We start from the raw sequence: 21051 nt of genomic DNA, 5'->3' as shown, positions 1-21051 counted from the left end.
TTGTTGATATCTACTGAATCTCTGACTAACTTTGGATTGTTTTGGATTATTCTTTTCACTTCCTTTTTAATGCTTTTTTCCTCCACCCTTGTTTCTAAGTCTTTCTTTACTTTCACCATTTCAGCATACGTGGTTTCCACATCATTTTTGTAGCTTTGCACAGCTTCATACACCTGTGTTATCTTCTCCTCAATATCACTGCTCTGGTCTATCAGACTGCCTACTTGCCTAATTGTCTCTGTATCATTTTTGAACTCTTCCATAATACTCTCATGATTGACTACTGTACTTGCCATTTCACTCATTTTCCTCCTAAGTGTACTCAATTCTACTGTTAGTTCACTGATGGTTGTGTCTTTCTTGTTGACCTCCCTTCCTAGTTTTTCTATTTCTTCCTTTTGCAAGTGCATCTGCTTCTTTATTTTATCAATTTCATTCTGGAAAGCCATCTCCAGTTTGTGTACACATTCAATCAGTCTATTGTGAGTCTCCATTTCAACCAGTTCTTGGTAGAAATCATCATCTTGCTTTCTACCTTTATCCCTTTTCTTTTCCAAATTTGCTTTACTAAAGTATGTGGCCATTTTGCAATACTAAAGGCACAGAGTACTTACATTCCCTGGGACAGTTGTAGTCTAAACAAACATCAGCTGACTGAGCGCATTCTTTCGCTACTCGGTTCTCTTTTCTGTTTGAACAAGTCTTGTTTAAACTTATTTTTTTTTTTATAATAAAAAATCATTTAGTCTAACCTGGTACAGAGCTTGACTCATATAAAGATACTAATATAGGTAATGCCACTGGCCGTGCTGGCTCGGTATGGAGCGCTGTCAGCGCACATCTGTTCTCCTTGGTAGCTGCTGAGTGTGTGTGTGTGTGTGTGTGTGTGTGTGTGTGTTCCCATTATGTCTTATGAACGGCTTGGGCTATCAACACGAAACCTTCAGGGTATAAATATATGGCAAAAATCTTGGACGAGTTCGATAATGGGCACTCGGGGTCAAGGTCAAGGTCACCAAAATGGCTGCCAAAATTCAACTTGTTTTATCATCTGCCTTCATCACCATTACATCTCATGACCAACTTGAGCTATCAACATGAAACCTTCAGGGTGTTAAGATATGGCCAAAATCATGGACTTAGCCAATGGCATATTCTGGCGGGCGATTAGCATTCAGCTCCTGAATGCTTTTCTTTATTAATATTATGTTCTGATCAACAACAAAGAATATAAGGACACAAGAAACTAAATCAAAGATAAAAATATAACCACTAAAAATCACACAAAAACACATTAAAGCCACTGAATAAAAGCAGTAAACCTTTAAATCAGAAAAAAAAAATTACTACATTTTATGAGGCAGTCCAGCTACCTTCACAAAGTTTAGAGTTCCCCCTCCCATACACCAGTCAACCTCCCCAAGCACTGATGATAGACAGCGTGAGCTATCACTCATCACTTGCTTAGAGATGTACCAACGGTTTGAATCCCCAAGACTAGGACACTCCACCAGCAAGCAGTCAGCACAGATGGGTCTGGGAGCACCTTCCATTAACCCGTCCCATCCCGACCACTTCTCCACCACAGACTCCCCCCAATCCCAACCATTTTTGGATTTTTTTTTTTGGGGAGGGCTCAAACCTCCGCTTTTTGTGAGAAACATCGAAAAATCATAGAGAAATTGCTCACTTAAGGTTTAAAATACTCGATCCAGGTAGCAGTACCTCCTTACCTTACTGGGTTTTCTAACAGGCTGGCACCAAAGAAAACGAGTTCTATGGGAGGGTAACTATTTCACACCACCATAAACGGTATTTATTTATTTAGTTGGTATGAATTTATTTGCAATATTGGTTTTCAAACAGTAATATAGGCATTATAGGCATTGTGTCACTCACTAACTCATCATCATACCTGACCTCTTTTTGCCACATTACCTTATCATCGTTTCTGACTGTTTCTTCCTGTAATGCTATGTAAAGTTTATCCTCCACATTGTCATCGATTGTTGAATCACTCTGGCCCTGAATTTCGTACCGTGGCATGACATGGCTTTACTGGCCAGGTCACTGATAACAGGTGAATTGCTGAGACAATGGCATGTGGGGGGGGGGTCATGCTGGGTAAGGCATTGTCCCTACCTGGCATCTTGTAGAGGAAGGTGTCCCGTGTATACGTACCAAAAATCTCTCATGAAAATTGAAAATTGTGCAAATTAGGGACCTTGCAATTGATTCGCATCTATGTACGTTGATGGGATTGGCAGTGTGAAAACGTGTGGACGTTAATTCACGTCGACGGGACACCGCTGGTTATAAATCCATGAGAGTGCCAGGTGTGGCCAGTTCGTAGCTAGCATAAAACCGTCTCCTACTAGTGAGACCTGCCTTGTAAGTGAAGAAGTCTACTTCAGCCAGAACAGCAATCATTATGTTAGGCGCCCCCTCCCCCCCCTTCCAGCGGTCTTGCCAAGAACGCCAAATCCGTCCAGCAATAATAACGTAAAAATCATATGCAGGCAATCGATGCACAGTAGGACGGGATCCGACACAAACAGGAGCGTGAACTGATACCGCCTTACCCATGAGATCAGCCTGCTAATTCCTGAACACCCCCATATGGGCAGGAACCCGACAAAACCCCACATGACGGTCATGACGGCCAAGCTGTTAAAGGAACTCTAAAATTTATGAAACCAGTGGATTAGATGAACTGAAAGACTCCAGCATAGATAGAGCACTGTGGGCGTAACTAAAAATCACAAATGCAGACTGAGGGAAAGTAAAAATGATATGGAGAGCAAACAAAATTGCAGTCAATTTTACTGTAAAACCTGAAGTAATACCAGGAAAGTTACTGTCCCGACTGAAAGAAGGGAAGACCACATCAAAGCCTTTTCCACCATAAATTTTGACCCATCAGTATTGACAGGGACAGTGAACTCATGCATAGGGGCATGTTCTAAAAGGAGAGATAAGAAATCCTGAGAGGGATGGGAGCTCATTTTACTAACTATGGACCTACAGAAAGTCACAAGGAAGCAATCAGTAACCCACCCTCGGGATCCAATATGGACAAACTGTGAGTCCTGGAACAGAGAGGGCTGACATAACAGACCAGACCCCAAAACCAAAGGGCTTGGGGAAACTAAGACGAGTGTCATAAACAAACCAGGAATCCTGGGAGATCAAGGTACAAGGCACCGAGTCCAGGAGGTGGTGAAGATGATGCCAACACCTCACCATCAACGACTGACGATGTAAATCCTGAGGGAGGACACCAACATTCGTCAACAAACTTGATATCAGGGATGATCTGAATGCCCCAGTTGCGAGATGAACATCAGCATGATGCAGTGAATGTAACAGCCAGAGACGGACATCTGTAGCAGAGGAGTAGACTGCACATGCATATTCTACTTTAGAAAGAACAGGGGATTTATGCAAGAGGGGGAGGGTCTGATGGTCACCACCACAACACTAAAATAACTAAAATCACCTGGAGACATGTGGCCTCAGTACAAGCCACCTTATCGTAACAAATATGAGGAACCCAGGTCAATCACCTGTCGAATTTAAGACCCAGAAACCCAGTCTCATCCACACTGAGATTCCGTGACCATAGAGAATGAGAAAAGTCCTCGATGTGTTGGAGGAAACAAAACCTCTCCATGAGGAAGATCTGACCTCCTTTAACACCTGCCATGCATGAGCTCTTGCCCTCCAAAATGCCACCAAATACTGAGGATCCATATGATGGTGACGAAGCCGAGAGAAGGCAAACCGTCTGGGTTTCACTACAGAAATGCACTCATGGGTCCACCAAGGAAGTGGACGTTTATGAAACTGACGTTTCATATTCGGAATAGTTAAAAGAGTTGCTGAGTGAAAAACATCAGTTAAGTAGGTGACCACCTCATCGGTACTGCCAAAATCATGCACAGAGCAGTCAGTGGAACATATCTCTGAGAACAGAGATGCATTCCCATCAATTAGCTAGCAAGGAAGACAGGGTGGTGCATCACCTTCAGCAGCAGTTAAAAAGATCAGAAAATGGTCACTGCCATGCAAGTCTGGCAACACACAGGAATCAGAATTCAAAGCAGCATCAGCTGAGTACAGAGACAAATTGATGGTCCTAAAAGTTTCTGTCTGGAAATGGAAATGGGTCATTTCACCAGAAAGATTTTGAATAAGATGTTGCAGATTCACCTCTCTAACAACAGCACCAGGAGGGAGATAAAGGTAACAAATTGCATACCGACAATGCAGCAAGACCTGAAAAGCGGCAGCTTGTAAGTAAGTGGAAAGGCTCAGACAAGTGAATGGAATATCACAACAAAGGAAGATAGCAATACCCCCATGATCTCTTTGGCCAGGAACAGAATCAAAATAAAAGAAAAGGTAACCAGCAGGACTGGAAGGAACACCATCACCAGCCATGGTCCCTGTATGCACTTGCAGACTGGCAAAACCTGTGCAAAAAGAGGACACATTTCCTCGCAGTTGGCACATAAGTCACAATCCATTGGATGATAGAACTCACAGTGGAGGGAGAAGCAGGATAAATTGCAAGACTAAACAGTCCCTGACAAGCAGTCAGATTTGGAACAGTGCTTAGGAAGGCCCTTAGAAAGAGACTGTCTAGCACCAGGAGGCTGAACACCATGCCGGTGATATGAAGGCAACTGTGAGGAGGAGGAACAGAAAGGTTTTACAATATTTTTTTCCAGAGCACGAAAAACAGGCTGCTTGGCAGGCGGCGTGCAGGCTGCCCTAGAGGATTTAGGGCAGCCAGCACTACCACCAGAAGCATAAAATGTAGAAGCAGCTTCCACAGAACCAGCATCCTATGAGGATGAGAACACATGCACATGAATAGGAGCAACAACAATCCAGGCAACAATGTCAGCTGGAACGGGCTGGACCACCACCAAAACACCAGCCTCAGACTGCACCTGGCCAGGCTCCTGAGATGCCAGGAGGGAATCAGCAGAATGATCCTTACAAGGTTTCATAATGGAGACTTTAGGTGGAAGGTCCACAGGCTCAGAGCATTCAGAAGAATCAAGGCAACACTTACAAGGCACCGGAGGAACTGTGAGGAGGCTGGACATGTCAGGAGGAGTGGACGCATCAACGTGGACTTCTGCCACCACCACGGAAGGGCTCAAACCTTCTGTCATTGAATTGGGGACAGAACAACTGAAGAGGGAGAGTGAACACCAATTTTGCAAGCAGTAGGATCTTAACCCTTTAAATGCGGATCGTCGCGTTTGCGACACTCGGCGAAAAGGACATAACTGCGGATCGTCGCGTTTGCGATTCTAGTAAATTTTGAATAACCGCAGGCAAGCAAGCTCAAGCTGGTATTGTCTATCAGTACCGCCACCCTTTAGCTACTATTAGCACACTTGACCTTTGTACCACTGACCTCCATTGTTGCCAAGTATCTTTTTTTTTACCCATCCACACACCGCTGCCCGGCCACCCTCGCTGTGATATATGGCAGCGTGCAGACAGCTCAGACATGTCAATCTGTGCCTTCCTCTCGCAAGCACATTATGCTAATTGGAAACTCTTGTTTCCCCAGTTGTCACACTAGCTTTTTTTTCGCTCGGTTTGCCCATGTTTAGCGTCAGTTTATCGCAGTCTTTGAAGCTGACACCATGTCAAATTCTAGCTCTTCCGAGTCATTGCCTTCCAGCCCTCTCATAAAGGGCTTTGTGACTTTTACCCCGTCCAAACCCTTACTAGGGAGTGCTAAGGGCCTGAGTGAGTCTGCTATAGGCCTAGAATTATTGAAAGCTTCTATGGACTACGGTAGTGACATTGCGGTGCTATTGAGCCTTGCTGAATCAGACACTTTATCGAGTGCTGAGTCTGAGGTGCAGGAAGAGACAATTCCTGTGCCTAGCACCTCATCAGGCAAGGCTCCAGTGCAGAAGGGAGTGGTGTATGGTGACCCCGGTTCCCAGCCATTGTTCTCCTCAGACTGGCCATTGTCCCCTACCCCAGGTCACGCCACCGCCATACCGCCTCGCACCCCCAGCCCCATTCTCTCGTCATCTTCGTCTGCTGTGCTTTCTCCTGAGTCTTCGGAGTCTCCTTCACCACCTCGGAAGGGAAGTAGGCAGTCTGGTTTTCGTAGAGGTTTTCGTAGGCCCCGTGTTCGTTCTAGCATGAGTAGGAAAGTGTCTCCAAGTGCTAGAATTAGTGGTAAGGTTTCCCGCACTAGGCAACTCACCACCCAGGCTACTGCGAGTGACCTTGAACCTTCTCCTAATCTCCCCACCACCACCACCACCACACAGACACGACCTAGCTCACCCACTGCCACACGGCCTGCCTCACCCACTGCCTCACCGCCTGCCTCACCGCCTGTCTCACCTACTGCCACACGGCCTGCCTCACCCCCCTGCCGCACACACCCACTCCCAGCCTAGGCAGGGCACTCTGGACACCTTCGTGTGATCTGAGGGCTCTGATTTTGTGCCAGAGGATCTGCCCTTTGATTCCACTGGGTGTGGGATCCAGGCTGACTTCCCTGTCCCCGAGGGTGGCGAATGTTTGGACTACCTGTTGGCCTTCCTGGATAACGAAGTCATGGAGCAGATTTGTACCGAGATGAACAGGTACGAAGGACAATGTGCTGCAGTTCGTCAAGGTGAAGGTGCAACGCCATCCACGTCGCGGATGGCAGCATGGGTTCCTGTGACGATCCGGGAACTATTTGTATTCATCAGCTTGATGCTTCTCATGCCACATAACTGGAAGCACAAGCTTGAGGAGTACTGGAGTGCTGACGATCTTTGCCCCACACCCATCTTCAACAAATACATGACTCGGGATCGTTTCAGGCAACTCATGACGTACCTTCACTTTGCCAACAACGATGAGCCTTCCCGGACTGACCCCCTATGGAAAGTGAGGGGAATCCTGAACATGATCAAGGACAAGTTTATGACGTTCCTTCGGCCCTTCAAGAAAGTAGTGATCGACGAGTCCTTGGTTTTGTTTTCGGTTCGTGCAGTACATTCCAAGCAAATGCCACCACTTTGGAATAAAGTTTTTTGTGCTGTGCGACTGCAAGACGGGGTTCATCCTAGACTTCGTTATCTACACCGCCAGCAATGTGGACTTGGACAAGACTGACCCCCTTGGATTCTCTGGCTCTGTGGTGAAAGTGCTTCTGGAAAAGTACTTTGGTGGGAATCATGTCCTGTATACAGACAATTATTAGACAGCTCCCAAACTCGCCAAGTACCTTTCAGAGCACGGCGTCAGATCCTGTGGCACTGTCAGGAGCAATAGGGCACACTACCCTGCCTTCCCCGAGGCTGAAAGATCAAAGCGGGGAGATGTGCACTTGAAGAAATCCGACAAGATGCTGGCGATAAGGTGGCACGACAAGAGGATCATCAATGTGCTAACCACAGTGCACAAGGGGGAAATGCAAGCCACAGGGAAGGTCGACAGAAGGACTGGCGATCCTGTGATGAAGCCTGATGCTGTAATTGACTACAACGTCAATATGCGGCTGGTGGACAAGTCCGATATGATGATCAGAGAGATTGACTGCCTGAGGATAAACCGTCGCTGGTACAGAAAGGTGTTCTTGCACTTGCTTGATATGTGCATGCTGAACGCCTTCATCCTGTATAAGATCAAGAACAGGAAGCCAGCTAACTACTCTCTCAGGGGGTATTCTAAGACTTGTGTCCATCAGCTGCTTCAGCGTTTTGGGCAGGTACTGCCATCAGGTCCCAGGCGCCACTCACAGACACCTCCAGACTGCCTACAGTGCCAGGACTACCTTCAGTGACACCGCCTGGAGCCACTGCCTAGCACTGCCAAGAGGGGAAAAGCATTGAGGAGGTGCCATGTGTGCAGCCACACTACCTGGCAAGACAGAACATTTAGGCGTACCTCCTTGCAGTGCAAAGAGTGCCAAATTCCCCTCTGCGCTTACCCGTGTTTCTTTGACTGCCACAGCCTGAGTAGATATTGAAAATAAGGGTAAAAATATTGTAAATAATACTGAGAGTGACAGTGATACTAGTGTTTAGTTTTCTTGTACGTACTGACAGTGACAGTCTGTTGAGTGTAAATTAGTGTATGTAGTTGTAAAAGCATTGACAGTGACAGTGATTTCAGTGTAAATTATTGTACATAGTAATAATATAAGTATTGAGAGTAACAGTCACTCCAGTGTAAGAAGTTGAAAGGATATTTTTCTATTCTATGTTATGACAGTGACAGTTTGGTGTGTAGAAAATATTATTTTTATTACTAATGACAGTGACACTGATGAATAAGGCACTAAACTGACAGCGAGAGTGAAAGTGAGCGATAGAAATGAAGTGCGAGCGGCCGACAGGAGCGAGAATAAAGTGACTGGCGTAAGGCAGAATAAAATCGCGCCGCAGTGGTCTTTCTCATTCCCGCTTCACAATACTGGCAGTGACAGTGATTTTTATGGCCGTAATAGTGCCATGCGAGCCTTTGGGAAGTACTATGAAGGAAAATAATGTAGTATACGTGTTTTTAGCTGTGAAAAGGTAAATGTTTGTTCAGTGACGGGAAGACTGCCGCCGCACTGCATGTCGGCCGTACGCTCCATTGATTGTAGCCTTATTTTCAGTGCTTATTGTACAAATACGGATTCCAAACTACCTGTACGTTGTAGTATAAAGTGTACTGTGACAGATTGAGGCTGTGGTAGAGGGGAAACCGGGTTGCTGGAGGTGTGAAAGTGAAGACTTTGTTACCCAACTTTGCAAGTCTCCACAAGTCCTTGGGTAGTCCACAAAGGCACAACACCTATCTCAGGAGAAAGCTGAATGTAAGTCCTAACTGCCTTAAAAATTTTAATGTTCTAGGGTTAATCTCTGATTTTTGGCAAATATTTTCCCACAGGTACTCAGACCGCGATACAACCCCACCACACGGGGGGAGTCGGCTGTCCACGGCCGCATTTTAGGGGCTAAGGAATGGTGACGAGAAACCGGAGAAGTGGATGACGAAACAGACTGAGGCACCTGCAGAGACACAGGACAGTGCACAGGAGTTACATACTTAACTCCTGGCCTGAAGAAGCAGGTCTAGGTCCTCTTCTCCACTTCAGTGAATGAAACCTTCTCACGAGTACATATGGACAAAAGCTTGTTTTGAAGAAGTAGCAAGGACAGTGCTGAGAAGATGCAACATGGATACCTCCACAGTGGTAGCATGTAAGGAGCCTTAGACAGCCAAAGGCATGGGTCAAGCTGCCACAAGAGACACAGATACCAGGAAGGCTAGCTTGTGCATGGCTGCAAAAATGGCTAACTTGTCCATGTCTTTGACAATAAAAACATTGCTTTGGGTTTGGTATGAAGGGTTTCACAAGAAGTGACAACCAATTGAGTTTCACAGAGGCAGGCAATGTCAGCAGGTCACAGACAACGATCCGGGTTGGAGTTGGGGTCATAATACCACCTACTGTATCTACTTCTGTAAGTGTTCAACAGTCACCACACCAGAAGGTCTCAATTCCTCCAATGGCCATGTCTCCGAGTATTGCAGAAGGTCACAAGAAAAAAAATACACCTTACACTAGTGAATAGTAGCATAAGGGATACAAGATACATTGATACTAGATACAGAAGTCAGAGCCTGTAAATGGAGCTCTCTCCAAGGGAGAACACTTCTATAAGGCTGCTGCCATCCCTCTAGGAGGAGATTATAGGTTCTCATCCACAAGCAGAAACAATGGCACAGTAACATGTAAATACATGAAACCCATCCATTGCTGGAAGATTTCAAAATGAGGTATTTCACATAATAAACTGACTCAAACAAATTACCACGGGACGGTACTAAAAAGACAGACAACCCAGTGGGAACATCTCCTAGACCCAGTCAGACACTGGGACAAAGAAGGACAATCCCCATGGGTCTGGAAAAGATCCAGAGTGGTAATATGAGAGGAAGAGTCTGAAGAATGTCCGGGAACAGATGCAGCATCATCATCAATATTTTTAAGTGAACAGGCCATGTCCAGAGTTGGACACTAAAAAAAAAAAAAAAAAAAAAAAAAAAATTCTCTCCCCTACCCCTTCACCCAGCATAAAGCCCAACAGGAGGAGGCTGTTTGGCAGGGATAACACCACTGGAGACCCCATTGTTAGTAAGGGAGTTTACATAGGTAACCACCAGGCTACCAGACAAGGGTGATAACTGGAGCCACCAGATACTTCAGTGTCCACTAAACTCTAGCCAACATGTGACCAACTGGGTGACCTTTGCCGGGCCCAATCAGGCCACCTGTGTAGCAAGAATAGGGAACCAATATGATGTGTTACTCCCCACGGGGCACATGTGCACCACTGCTCAACCCACAGGACTTCCATTTCACAGCAGTATCAGATGCCATGCACAACAAACACGTGGGGAGGTTAAAACCCTGCCCGAGATGGGGAATGGACAGGGAGGAGCAACAATACTGGCAGGTCTCACCTACCACTGATGCAAGAGGGGTGCTTGGTCAATGAGGCCAACAGACGCCGAACCCCACAAAGGTAGGGAGGCTGCCACAGTATGTGAAACTGCCAGCCGAACTTCAAGCCCCACCACCACTTCAAAGTGACACCCCCTTACTTGGACTAAGAGAGAAAGTCATCTGTGGGAGGTGTTTTGGTGCTGCCAGTGGTGATGAGTAGAGCGTTGTTCTGTATGATTTCCTGGGTGTTGTAATTATTAGGTGAGATGGGAGCTCATGCTGGGGAAGTATAGGACATCAATGAAATAATGTGCTGTTTTTAGAGCAAGCAGAATGTTCTTTTTGCTGACCAAAGCCCTTTCCCATGGTTGCCCATAGTGCATTGAGCCTACGTGCACCGTCTCTGGAAGTATTTTACATGATCCTTGAAGGTGAGTTCAGTGTCATATGCCACTCCTAGGTTCTTAATGAAGTGGGTATATGGCACAGGAACACTGTTAAATGTGATGCCTGGGGAATACCTGTGCTCATGTTTGCTGCTGGTGATGAGTGTGGTGGTGGATTTCGCTGGAGTTATTGTCAGCTTGTTGCTCTGTAGGGTGTTGAGGTAGTTCTGTTGCACTGTGCAGGCTGCGTCTGCATTGTTATGGTGATGTTATCTGTCTGAGAGCTTGGTATGTTGCAAATATGTGCCTCGATTAGTGATGAGTTAAATCCCCTTGTACACATTCATTCATTCATTCATTGCCAGACGCCATGTATCCCAAACGGGGTGGCCAAGGGCTTAGAGTTAATTGTTTTACAGGGAGGGCCATTAATCCTCCATCAACCCCACTTGACACGTAGGGATGCCAACAGCATCTGGTGTTCCCAGGTAGTCACCCATCCAAGTACTAACCAGACCCAACGTTACTTAACTTCCCTTGTACACAATACTGTTTATATTGATAAGTTTCATTGAAGAGAATATTAAGGTTTCATACAAAAAATTAAGCTCTACTTTCTTACACTTGTAGACTTTGTAGTTTGTGGATACTCTGTAGTTGAGATGAAAATAGGAAACGTGGTTTTATGCTGAATCTTGTTACTTTGTCATTAATTTTTTCAACTTCGTTTGTCACATTTCTCCCAACTGGCAGTGTCTCTCACTTCCTGTTTTTCCCACTGTCCTCCTCCTCTGGTAATCTCTCTTATGGTCTGTGGAGAGGCTTTTAATGTCAGTGATTTGGAAATAACAGAGGTAAAAGAAAGCTGAACTCAGATAAGTGTGTCAGCTATTTATGTAGTTTCTCATATTATCGATTTGGAGCACCTAAATTTCTAATTCCAATAGCTGGCTAGCCTAAGAGAGATGAGAGTTTGAAACTGCGTTAACAAACTCTCTACGACAACCACTGAACCAATAGAAATTATGTCTCTGTAGGTTCCCCTACAGACCACGGCTGCCTGTAGGACGAGTCTTGCTTCCTATTTATGAATGGACAACATTGGATGATCCAGATGCACCAGGGGAAACGAAGATAATTAGCCACTCCCCAGAAGAGTACCTGGTCAAGACACTCGGTGAAGAGATGAACTTTGCGTGAGTTTGTATATACTGTTTTTCCTCTCAATACATACAATAGAAATATTCGTAAATAATAAAATAACTGAAAACACTTACCACTTTATGGATCCGCTGACTCATTCTCATATGGATAAAATCATCCAGAATTTACTGAAACAAAAGACTTGTACTGACCATGAGTATTAATAGTGACAATGCTATATATCTAAAACTTTCAAGGCTCACTCTCAGCTGATAAAGTCGACCAGCATTAGCTGGAAGAGAATAATAGGATTGTATTTAATACAGGAGGCTTAACTGTATACACCTTAGCTGTCAGTGTGATCGTGAATCAATGAAAAGCATATATTTCTACGGCTATTCTGTTATTTCCTGATATATTTGCAGTTTGTTACTTAATGAACATTAAATGACTGTTACAGAATAAAGTACATTGCGCCAGCAGATGGACAATGGGGGGTAGAACTCCCTGATGGCTCTTGGACAGGCATGATTGGCCAGCTGCTCAAGAAGGTCAGGATATAAAGAGGACATTACGGAATCAAAAGCTGAGTTATGCTATTATGGGTAACACTTCTTTATATCTGCCAATGAGTGGTCAAGTCTGTAGTCCAAGATATCTTCATATATATATATATATATATATATATATATATATATATATATATATATATATATATATATATATATATATATATATATATATATATATATATATATATATATATATTGTTACATAGCCTATGATTTCATCATCCTTTGTGTAATTCTAACGTACAGTGTGCTGCCTGTTTGATCACGAGCGTGTTCTTCCTCACTCCCCCCCTTCTATTTTATAGTAGAGTAAGTCGTTCTTTCTGTTGTTCAGAGCGGGATTGTCAACTCTTTGTCCCCATGGCTTCATTTGCGCGTCCTTCTTACAAGTTGTATCAAGCTCTGCCGGCCCCTATATAATGAGCTCAGTCTCTGCATTATTGCCACTTAGATCTACTCCTCATTTTGTTCACATCTCTGTCCTCCCCTGTACAGTTATTATTGTGAGTGCCCAGGAAGTCTCCAACTATCTAGCAGCTGTATAATTTGAGTATAAGTGTTATTGCATTTTGTTCTTGTACTGTATAGCATAAGTTGTTAATTTGTAGGCCCATTGAGGTTTTTGTAATTCATGTAGGGTTCTTATTGTCAGCCATCATTTTTAATAATATTTTGTATCTGTAATAATTTATCTTGCATTAACTGAGCATTACCCAGTGTATTTTCATTTTATCAGGGCTGACTTAGATAAATTTACTCTTGCTAATTTCGTGTTAATAGAGGCTATTGCAGTTAACCATATATTTAACCTATTTTTTTGCCATTACATTATCCTTATGAGTCCTGAATGTTTTGTTGTTAGTTTGTGCATTAAACTTTAACTTGTAATTTTATCTAACTCTTTTGTTTTGAACATGGAACTTTACGGGACAGTAGTGATTTTTAGTATTCTCACTTAAAGTGTACATTATCTTTAGCTGTTCTGTAACATAAATTTGGCGACCTCTCATCAGGATATTCAGGATATTATCATAAGGATATTGCTTGATATTTTGTGACTGTTACTTATTCATGATGTCTACTATTACTACGCTTGATGAAGCCAAAGATTTTTTGTCAAATGTGCAAACAGTGTGTGATGTAGAAAACAGAACAAAGAATGAACTTAAACTTGTTGCTCAACAATTGGGAATTGTTGTTCGCTCTCATCATTCTAAAGATCAAATTGTTGACATGATTAATGAAAGATTGTTTAATGTAACTCCTCCAAATGAGCAAACGCAGATTGCATTAGCTAAGTTACAGCTAGCCCTGCAGGAAGCTCAGGCTAAGGAGGAGGAGTCTCGTGCTAAGGAGGCTGAATTTCAGGCCCGTTCTAAGGAGGCTGAGGCACAAGTTGAAATTGCTAGGATTCAGGCAGACCATGAGTATCGCATGAAACAAGGTGGAACTGGATCATCTAGCTCTGATGATTTTGATGTGGCTAAAAATGTTAAACTTGTCCCTCCTTTTAATGAATCTGATTTAACAAAGTAGTTTCAGTTGTTTGAGAGGGTAGCTACAGGTTTTAATTGGCCCAAAAAGTATTGGCCAATACTCCTTCAAACTGTTCTCACCGGTAGAGCTCAAGTAACTTACGCATCTTTGCCTCAGGATCAATCTGATAATTATGATGTAGTTAAGAGCTTGATTCTTAAGGCCTATGAGCTTGTTCCTGAAGCCTATAGAGTAAAATTTAGGACAACTTACAAGCAAGATAAGCAATCCCATGTTGAGTATGCAAAAATCAAAGAAGATCTGTTAGAGCAGTGGTTAAATTCTAAGAATGTGGATTCTGATTTTGGTAAATTTAAGCAGATGATTTTGCTGGAGGACTTCAAGAGGTGTATTAGTAAAGATGTAAGCCTATATCTTGATGAGAAAAGAATAGATAATTTGTCTGATGCTGCAGTTTTAGCTGATGAATATGTTCTCACTCACAAGAGATATTCTAGAGAAAAAGGGAAAGCTGAGAGTAAGTACGTTGCCTCTACTCAGAGTACAGGTAACAGGAAAGAGAATAAAGATGATATTTCTCAGGAAGTAAATACCAGCTTCACCTCTAGATTTCGGAAAAGTAAATGTACTTATTGTAATAAGCTTGGTCATACTACAGAGAAATGTTTCAGGAGACAGCGTGATGTGAACAAAAAGGAGTCTTTAAATATTCAGTCAATTGGTCTAGTGTCCACTCTTGAGAGTTCCCAGAATTCTTTAACTGAGTTAACTGAACCTGCTTTGAGGGGTAACTTAAATTCTCATGATGGAGCTCCTCTTTTGAGCAGTAACGTGGGTGACACTCTCAAGAGTTCATGTGCTAATTTCCTGTCTGATGGTTTTGTCAGTCCTCTGGACAGTAATGACAGGAAATCAGTTAAAATATATCTTGATACAGGTGCTTGCCAATCCTTTATGCTGACCAGTGTTCTAGGCTCTAATGTTAATTTCTCTGATGAAACTGTAATCTTACAAGGTGTAGGGAATAATTACTTCTCTGTCCCTCTGTGCAGAGTGAATTTAGAATCTGGTTTTGTTAATGGTTCCGTTATGGTTGGGTTGGTTGAGACACTCCCAATGTCAGGTGTAACTTTCTTACTTGGAAATGATATTGGTTGAAGTCAAGTGTGTCCAGCTCCTCAGTTGTCTAGTGAGCCAGTGGCTGCGTCCCGGGATTGTGATGTCCCTGATGTGTTCCCTGCATGTGATGTCACTAGGGCTAAGTCTAAAGTTACTGGTGATTTAGAGGATAATGATGATGATGATGTTATCCTAGCTGACACTTTTCTTGCTAATTTGGACCACTCACCAGATGAGGCAGTACCCTGTAGTGTTGATAATTTGTCTTGTCAAGAGTTGGTTGAGTTGCAGGTTGCTGACCCTGAGCTGAAAGGTCTAGCTAACTCTGCTTGCAGTGAGGAAGAGTCAGCTGGTGCTTCTACTTGTTATTATATAAAGTCAGGAGTACTTATGAGGAAGTGGAGACCCCCAACAGCATCAGCTGACTGTGAATAGGAGGTTGTACATCAAGTTGTCATCCCTCGTGTTTGTAGGCAGGATATCATTAGAGTGGCTCATGATTCCAGTTTGGCAGGACACCTTGGAGTGAGGAAGACTGTGGCACGCATTTTGAAACACTTCTACTGGCCAGGTATCTTCAGGGATGTTTCCTGGTATTGTAAGTCTTGTCACACCTGTCAAGTTGTGGGGAAGTGTAATCAGGCCGAAAAGGTTGCACCTCTAGTTCCCATTCCTCTTTTTGAGGCGCCTTTCACCCGTGTGTTGGTGGATATTGTGGGCCCTCTTCCTAAGACTTCTTCAGGATTTTCTTATGTGTTGACCCTGATTGATATGGCTACTCGTTATCCTGAAGCCATTCCACTTAGAAATATCTCAGCAAAGAATATGGTTAAGGAAATGCTAGGGTTCTTCACAAAGTTTGGTCTGCCCAAGGAGGTACAGTCAGACCGGGGAAGTAATTTCATGTCAAATGTTTTCAAGCAGTCTCTGAAAGAGTTGGGCATCACCCAGATCACGTCTTCAGCTTACCATCCCCAGACCCAAGGAGCGTTGGAGAGATATCATCAAACACTCAAATCGATGCTCAAGAAATACTGTTTGGAACATCAGAAGGACTGGGATAAAGGTCTTCCTTTTGTTGTATTTGCTGCAAGAGAATCTCCAAATGAGTCACTGGGCTTCTCACCTTTTGAACTACTGTTTGGCCATGAAGTAAGAGGACCCCTTAAGCTACTCAAGGAATGCTGGCTGTCGGAGGAAGATGACGTCAACCTGCTGGAGTATGTGATGAAGTTCAAAGAACGGCTGTCCACTGCTTTACAACTGGCGAGAGAGAATTTAGGAGCTGCTCAGGAGAAGATGAAGACTTGGTATGATAAGAAGTCCAGGTTAAGCCACTTTCAGCCAGGAGATCAGGTTTTGATTCTGCTACCAGTGCATGGGCAACCTCTTCAAGCCAAGTTTAATGGTCCTTATTTCGTGGAGAAGAAACTCAGTGATGTCAACTATGTCATCGCCACACCAGATCGTAGAAAGAACAAGCAACTTTGTCACATCAACATGCTAAAGTCATATCACAGGCGGGACGAAAATAATCCAGTCTGCACTGTAGCTGTTCCACCCGAGTCTGCAAGTGAAGCTCTCCCATGCAGTATGAGCCTGAGTGATAGTTTGGGGAAGACTCCTGATATCATGAATGATCTCCAGACTAAGCTTTCTCACCTACCTCCCGAGGAAAGGCAGGAGTTTTCGGCATTACTGCAGGAGTACCCGCAAGTGTTCCGTGCCACTCCAGGAAGAACCACTGTGTTGATGCATGATGTCGATGTTGGAGACGCAAAGCCAATTAAACTGCCTCCTTACCGTGTGAACCCAGTGAAAGTTCCTCTCATCCAGAAGGAGCTTGGCTACCTGTTGGACCTCAAGATGATTGAGCCCTGTCAAAGCGAGTGGAGTTCTCCTGTCACTCTAGTCCCTAAGCCAGGTGGGTCACAGCGGCTTTGCATTGACTACAGACTTGTTAATCAGGTAACGAAAACAGACACTTACCCTCTCCCTCGTGTGGAAGATTGCATAGACAAGATCGGAAAGGCTAGTTACATAAGTAAGTTTGATTTGTTAAAGGGATACTGGCAAGTACCTATGACTGAACGTGCTAGGGAGATCTCATGTTTTGTAACACTAGGAAAGACTTTTGCATGTTCTGTAATGCCATATGGTATGAAGAATGCACCAGCCACATTTCAGAAGCTCATGAATGTTGTAACAGAAGGTTTGGCAGGGTGTGTTGTTTATATTGATGATGTATTAATCTTCAGTGACAACTGGAAAGATCACCTATGCCATGTCAGTAAATTTCTTGAGCGTTTAGTTCAGGCTAATGTTGTAGCTAATTTATCAAAGTGTGAGTTTGGTCAAGCTAAAGTTCAGTACCTTGGGTACGTAATTGGTGATGGACATGTTGCACCACCAGCAGCTAAGGTTCAGGTTATAAGTGATCTTCCCAGACCTAAAAGTAGGAAAGAGCTACAAAGATTTTTGGGAATGGTAGGTTATTACCGGAGATTTGTTCTTAACTTTTCAATTCTTGTATCACCACTTACAGACCTACTGAAAAAGGGAGTTAAATTTGTCTGGACCGATAACTGTGAATCCTCTTTCAACAAACTTAAAGCTATCCTATTAAGTCAGCCAGTGCTCGCTACTCCAAATTTTGCTAAGCCTTTTAAGATGGCTGTTGACGCAAGTGATACAGGAGCTGGGGCTGTTTTGCTGCAAGAGGATCATCAGGGTATTGAACACCCTGTATCTTATTACAGTAAGAAGTTCACTCCACCTCAAAAGAACTACTCAACTATTGAGAAAGAGCTTTAGGCCTTGATTTTGGGTTTACAGCATTTTTCATTTTATTTGTGTTCTGGTTTTGACCCCATAGTCATTTATACCGATCATAACCCACTGAAATTCCTTAGTAAGTTTAAAGATAAAAATCAGAGATTGACAAGATGGAGTCTACTTCTTCAGGAGTATTCATTAGACATACAACATGTCAAGGGGAAAGAAAATGTTATTGCAGATTGCTTATCTAGACTTAGATTATTTTAGAGTAATAAGAAATTTCCTTTGTAAATTTCTTTTTTCTTTGTGGGGAGGTGTTACATAGCCTATGATTTCATCATCCTTTGTGTAATTGTAACGTACAGTGTGCTGCCTGTTTGATCACGAGCGTGTTCTACCTCACTCCCCCCCTTCTACTGTTATAGTAGAATAAGTCGTTCTTTCTGTTGTTCAGAGCGGGATTGTCAACTCTTTGTCCCCATGGCTTCATTTGCGCGTCCTTCTTACAAGTTGTATCAAGCTCTGCCGGCCCCTATATAATGAGCTCAGTCTCTGCATTATTGCCACTTAGATCTACTCCTCATTTTGTTTACATCTCTGTCCTCCCCTGTACAGTTATTACTGTGAGTGCTCAGGAAGTCTCCAACTATCTAGCAGCTGTATAATTTGAGTATATTTGTTATTGCATTTTGTTCTTGTACTGTATAGCATAGGTTGTTAATTTGTAGACCTATTGAGTTTTTTGTAATTCATGTAGGGTCCTTATTGTCAGCCATCATTTTAATAATATTTTGTATCTGTAATAATTTCTCTTACATTAACTGAGCATTACCCAGTGTATTTTCCTTTTATTAGGGCTGACTTAGGTAAATTTACTCTTGCTAATTTCGTGTTAATAGAGGCTATTGCAGTTAACCATATATTTAACCTGTTTTTTTGCCATTACATTATCCTTATGAGTCCTGAGTGTTTTGTTGTTAGTTTGTGCATTAAACTTTAACTTGTAATTTTATCTAACTCTTTTGTTTTGAACATGGAACTTTACGGGACAGTAGTGATTTTTAGTATTCTCACTTAAAGTGTACATTATCTTTCGCTGTTCCGTAACAATATATATATATATATATATATATATATATATATATATATATATCTAAATATATATATATATATATATATATATATATATATATATATATATATAGTTGCATGCATGTATGTATACATTCATATATCTGTATCTATCTGTATCTATCTCTCTGTCCATCTGTCTATCTACATATCTATTTTCCAGTGTGTGTGTGTGTGTGTGTGTGTGTTTAATACAGCATTGTTTTTAGGAAGTGGCAATCAGTGTTGGGGCATTTACTATGACACCACAACGGAATGCGGTGGTTGGCTTAACTCACCCGGCAACCATGTACTTTTCACAAATCATTGCTCCCCGTGGGAGCCCTGAGATCGACTCTTCGGGATTTTTCCTGCCCTTAACTCCTTTGGTGTGGACGTCCATCCTTGCCTCACTGCTGGGGGTGCTCCTTGTCATGACGCTGTTACTCTCCTGCCTTCCTGTCAACATGAAGAGTGGCTGCCTCACTTACACCGACAGATTGGTCCGGGTGTTGCTGCAGCAAGGTGCGAAATACAAACACTACTTTTATTGGCCCTGATTCCTAATACTTACCTATCGAGGATTTCTCTCTGATAACAAATATATTGTGACTTTGGCTAAATTAAAGGCGGTAGTGTGTCTACTGCCTAGGAATAATATGCATTGCCTAGGAAAAAAGCTGAGTAGTTATGCAATTTACTCGCACTGATTTCTGTAGAAAAACATTGAATGGTAAACCAGATGTGTGTGGGTCAGCAATACACCCTTGCAGGAGTAATAGTCTAACTACCCCCTTCATCTAAAATTAAATGTAGTTTTGCATCTTACATGGAAAAACTTTGTTTTAAAAATTATTTTTTGAGCAGATGTGAGTTTGTTTGTGGGCTGGTGGTGGTGGGAGCGTGTGGTTCTTGGGGTGTGGATGCTGATGACGCTGGTGCTGACGCGGAGCTACACCGGCAACCTTATGTCCCAGCTGGCCGTCAGATACATCCCTCAGCCTTTCCAGACACTCCAGGATGTGGTCAATAACCCAGTCACTGTTCTCATTAACAAGGGCAGTTCTGACGAACAGGCATTTAGGGTAGTATCCTCTTGATATTGCTTCATCTATTGAATGTGGTCGGACATTTACCCCACTGTCTGATGATTTAGTCTATTTTATTTTTGCGATCTACAGACGACATTTTTTCTTTTTTCATCGTACTGTACAGAAGATCTTTATAAGTCAAGGTGCTGTTGAACTATGTATAACCTTTGCAGTTCGAATTTTTTTTTTATGGTGAATAAAATCATCAAGAGATATGAATATAACAAACCACCTTCACTTCGACAGGTCATTTCCACTCAACAATATCACCTGACAATAATGAGGATGAAATGCCTAAAGCAAACAGTAGAGTGAAAAAAATTATTGGAATATATCTCAAATCATTTCCGTAACATATTTTGGAGGGAACAAATCTTATACGGTAAAATATCAAAGTACTTGTATGCAGGTGTTAAGATGCATTGGAATCCAAGGCAGCCAGAGAAAAGGAAATGGTATAACAAGCGACATTAGGTCTGATATAATCCTTGTTATGTGAGTATGGCTCTGAGACACATCTGTTGTGTTTGACAAAACAATAAATGCCTTGCCAGGTGTACAATGTTGTCCTAAATCAGTCTGAACAGTTGCTCAATCTGCCTGCCGGCAGCATATCCTTGTGTCCCTTCTACAAATACTTTTCCACCAAACATCTTTGAGCAAATACGTGGTTTAGAAACTCCCTTATCATCCTCAGACCCCATTGGTCTTCTGCAATTGTTTCGTCGTTTTCTTTCTAGCTCCGTCTACAGGTATCCTACCATACATCTTTCCTATTACACTGAGAACACAAATACCCCTATGATTGCCACACACACTCTCTCCCCTTTCCCTTTGTGTAGGGAAACTATTATACCTGACTTCCACTTCTC

At 42.9% G+C, this 21051-nt stretch overlaps 1 protein-coding gene across 1 annotated transcript in view; it reads left to right on the top strand.

The window, feature by feature from the left end:
* LOC145402670 (glutamate receptor ionotropic, delta-1-like) overlaps positions 1 to 20838 on the top strand; it is a 245307-nt gene extending 224469 nt beyond the window's left edge. Inside the window, exons 2-5 of the mRNA XM_080274651.1 lie at positions 12473 to 12563; positions 19319 to 19613; positions 19956 to 20173; positions 20734 to 20838. Coding sequence (XP_080130777.1) covers positions 12473 to 12563; positions 19319 to 19613; positions 19956 to 20173; positions 20734 to 20838 — 709 coding nt within the window. The remainder of the gene's footprint in view (positions 1 to 12472; positions 12564 to 19318; positions 19614 to 19955; positions 20174 to 20733) is intronic.
* The last annotated feature ends 213 nt before the right edge of the window (positions 20839 to 21051 follow it).

This window comes from Coenobita brevimanus, chromosome 58 (genome assembly GCF_032717465.1).
Source record: "Coenobita brevimanus isolate Jiangsu-jjx chromosome 58, ASM3271746v2, whole genome shotgun sequence".
Lineage (NCBI taxonomy): Eukaryota > Metazoa > Arthropoda > Malacostraca > Decapoda > Coenobitidae > Coenobita > Coenobita brevimanus.
Note: the sequence above shows the minus strand (reverse complement) of the source record. Positions and strands in the feature narration are given on the sequence as shown.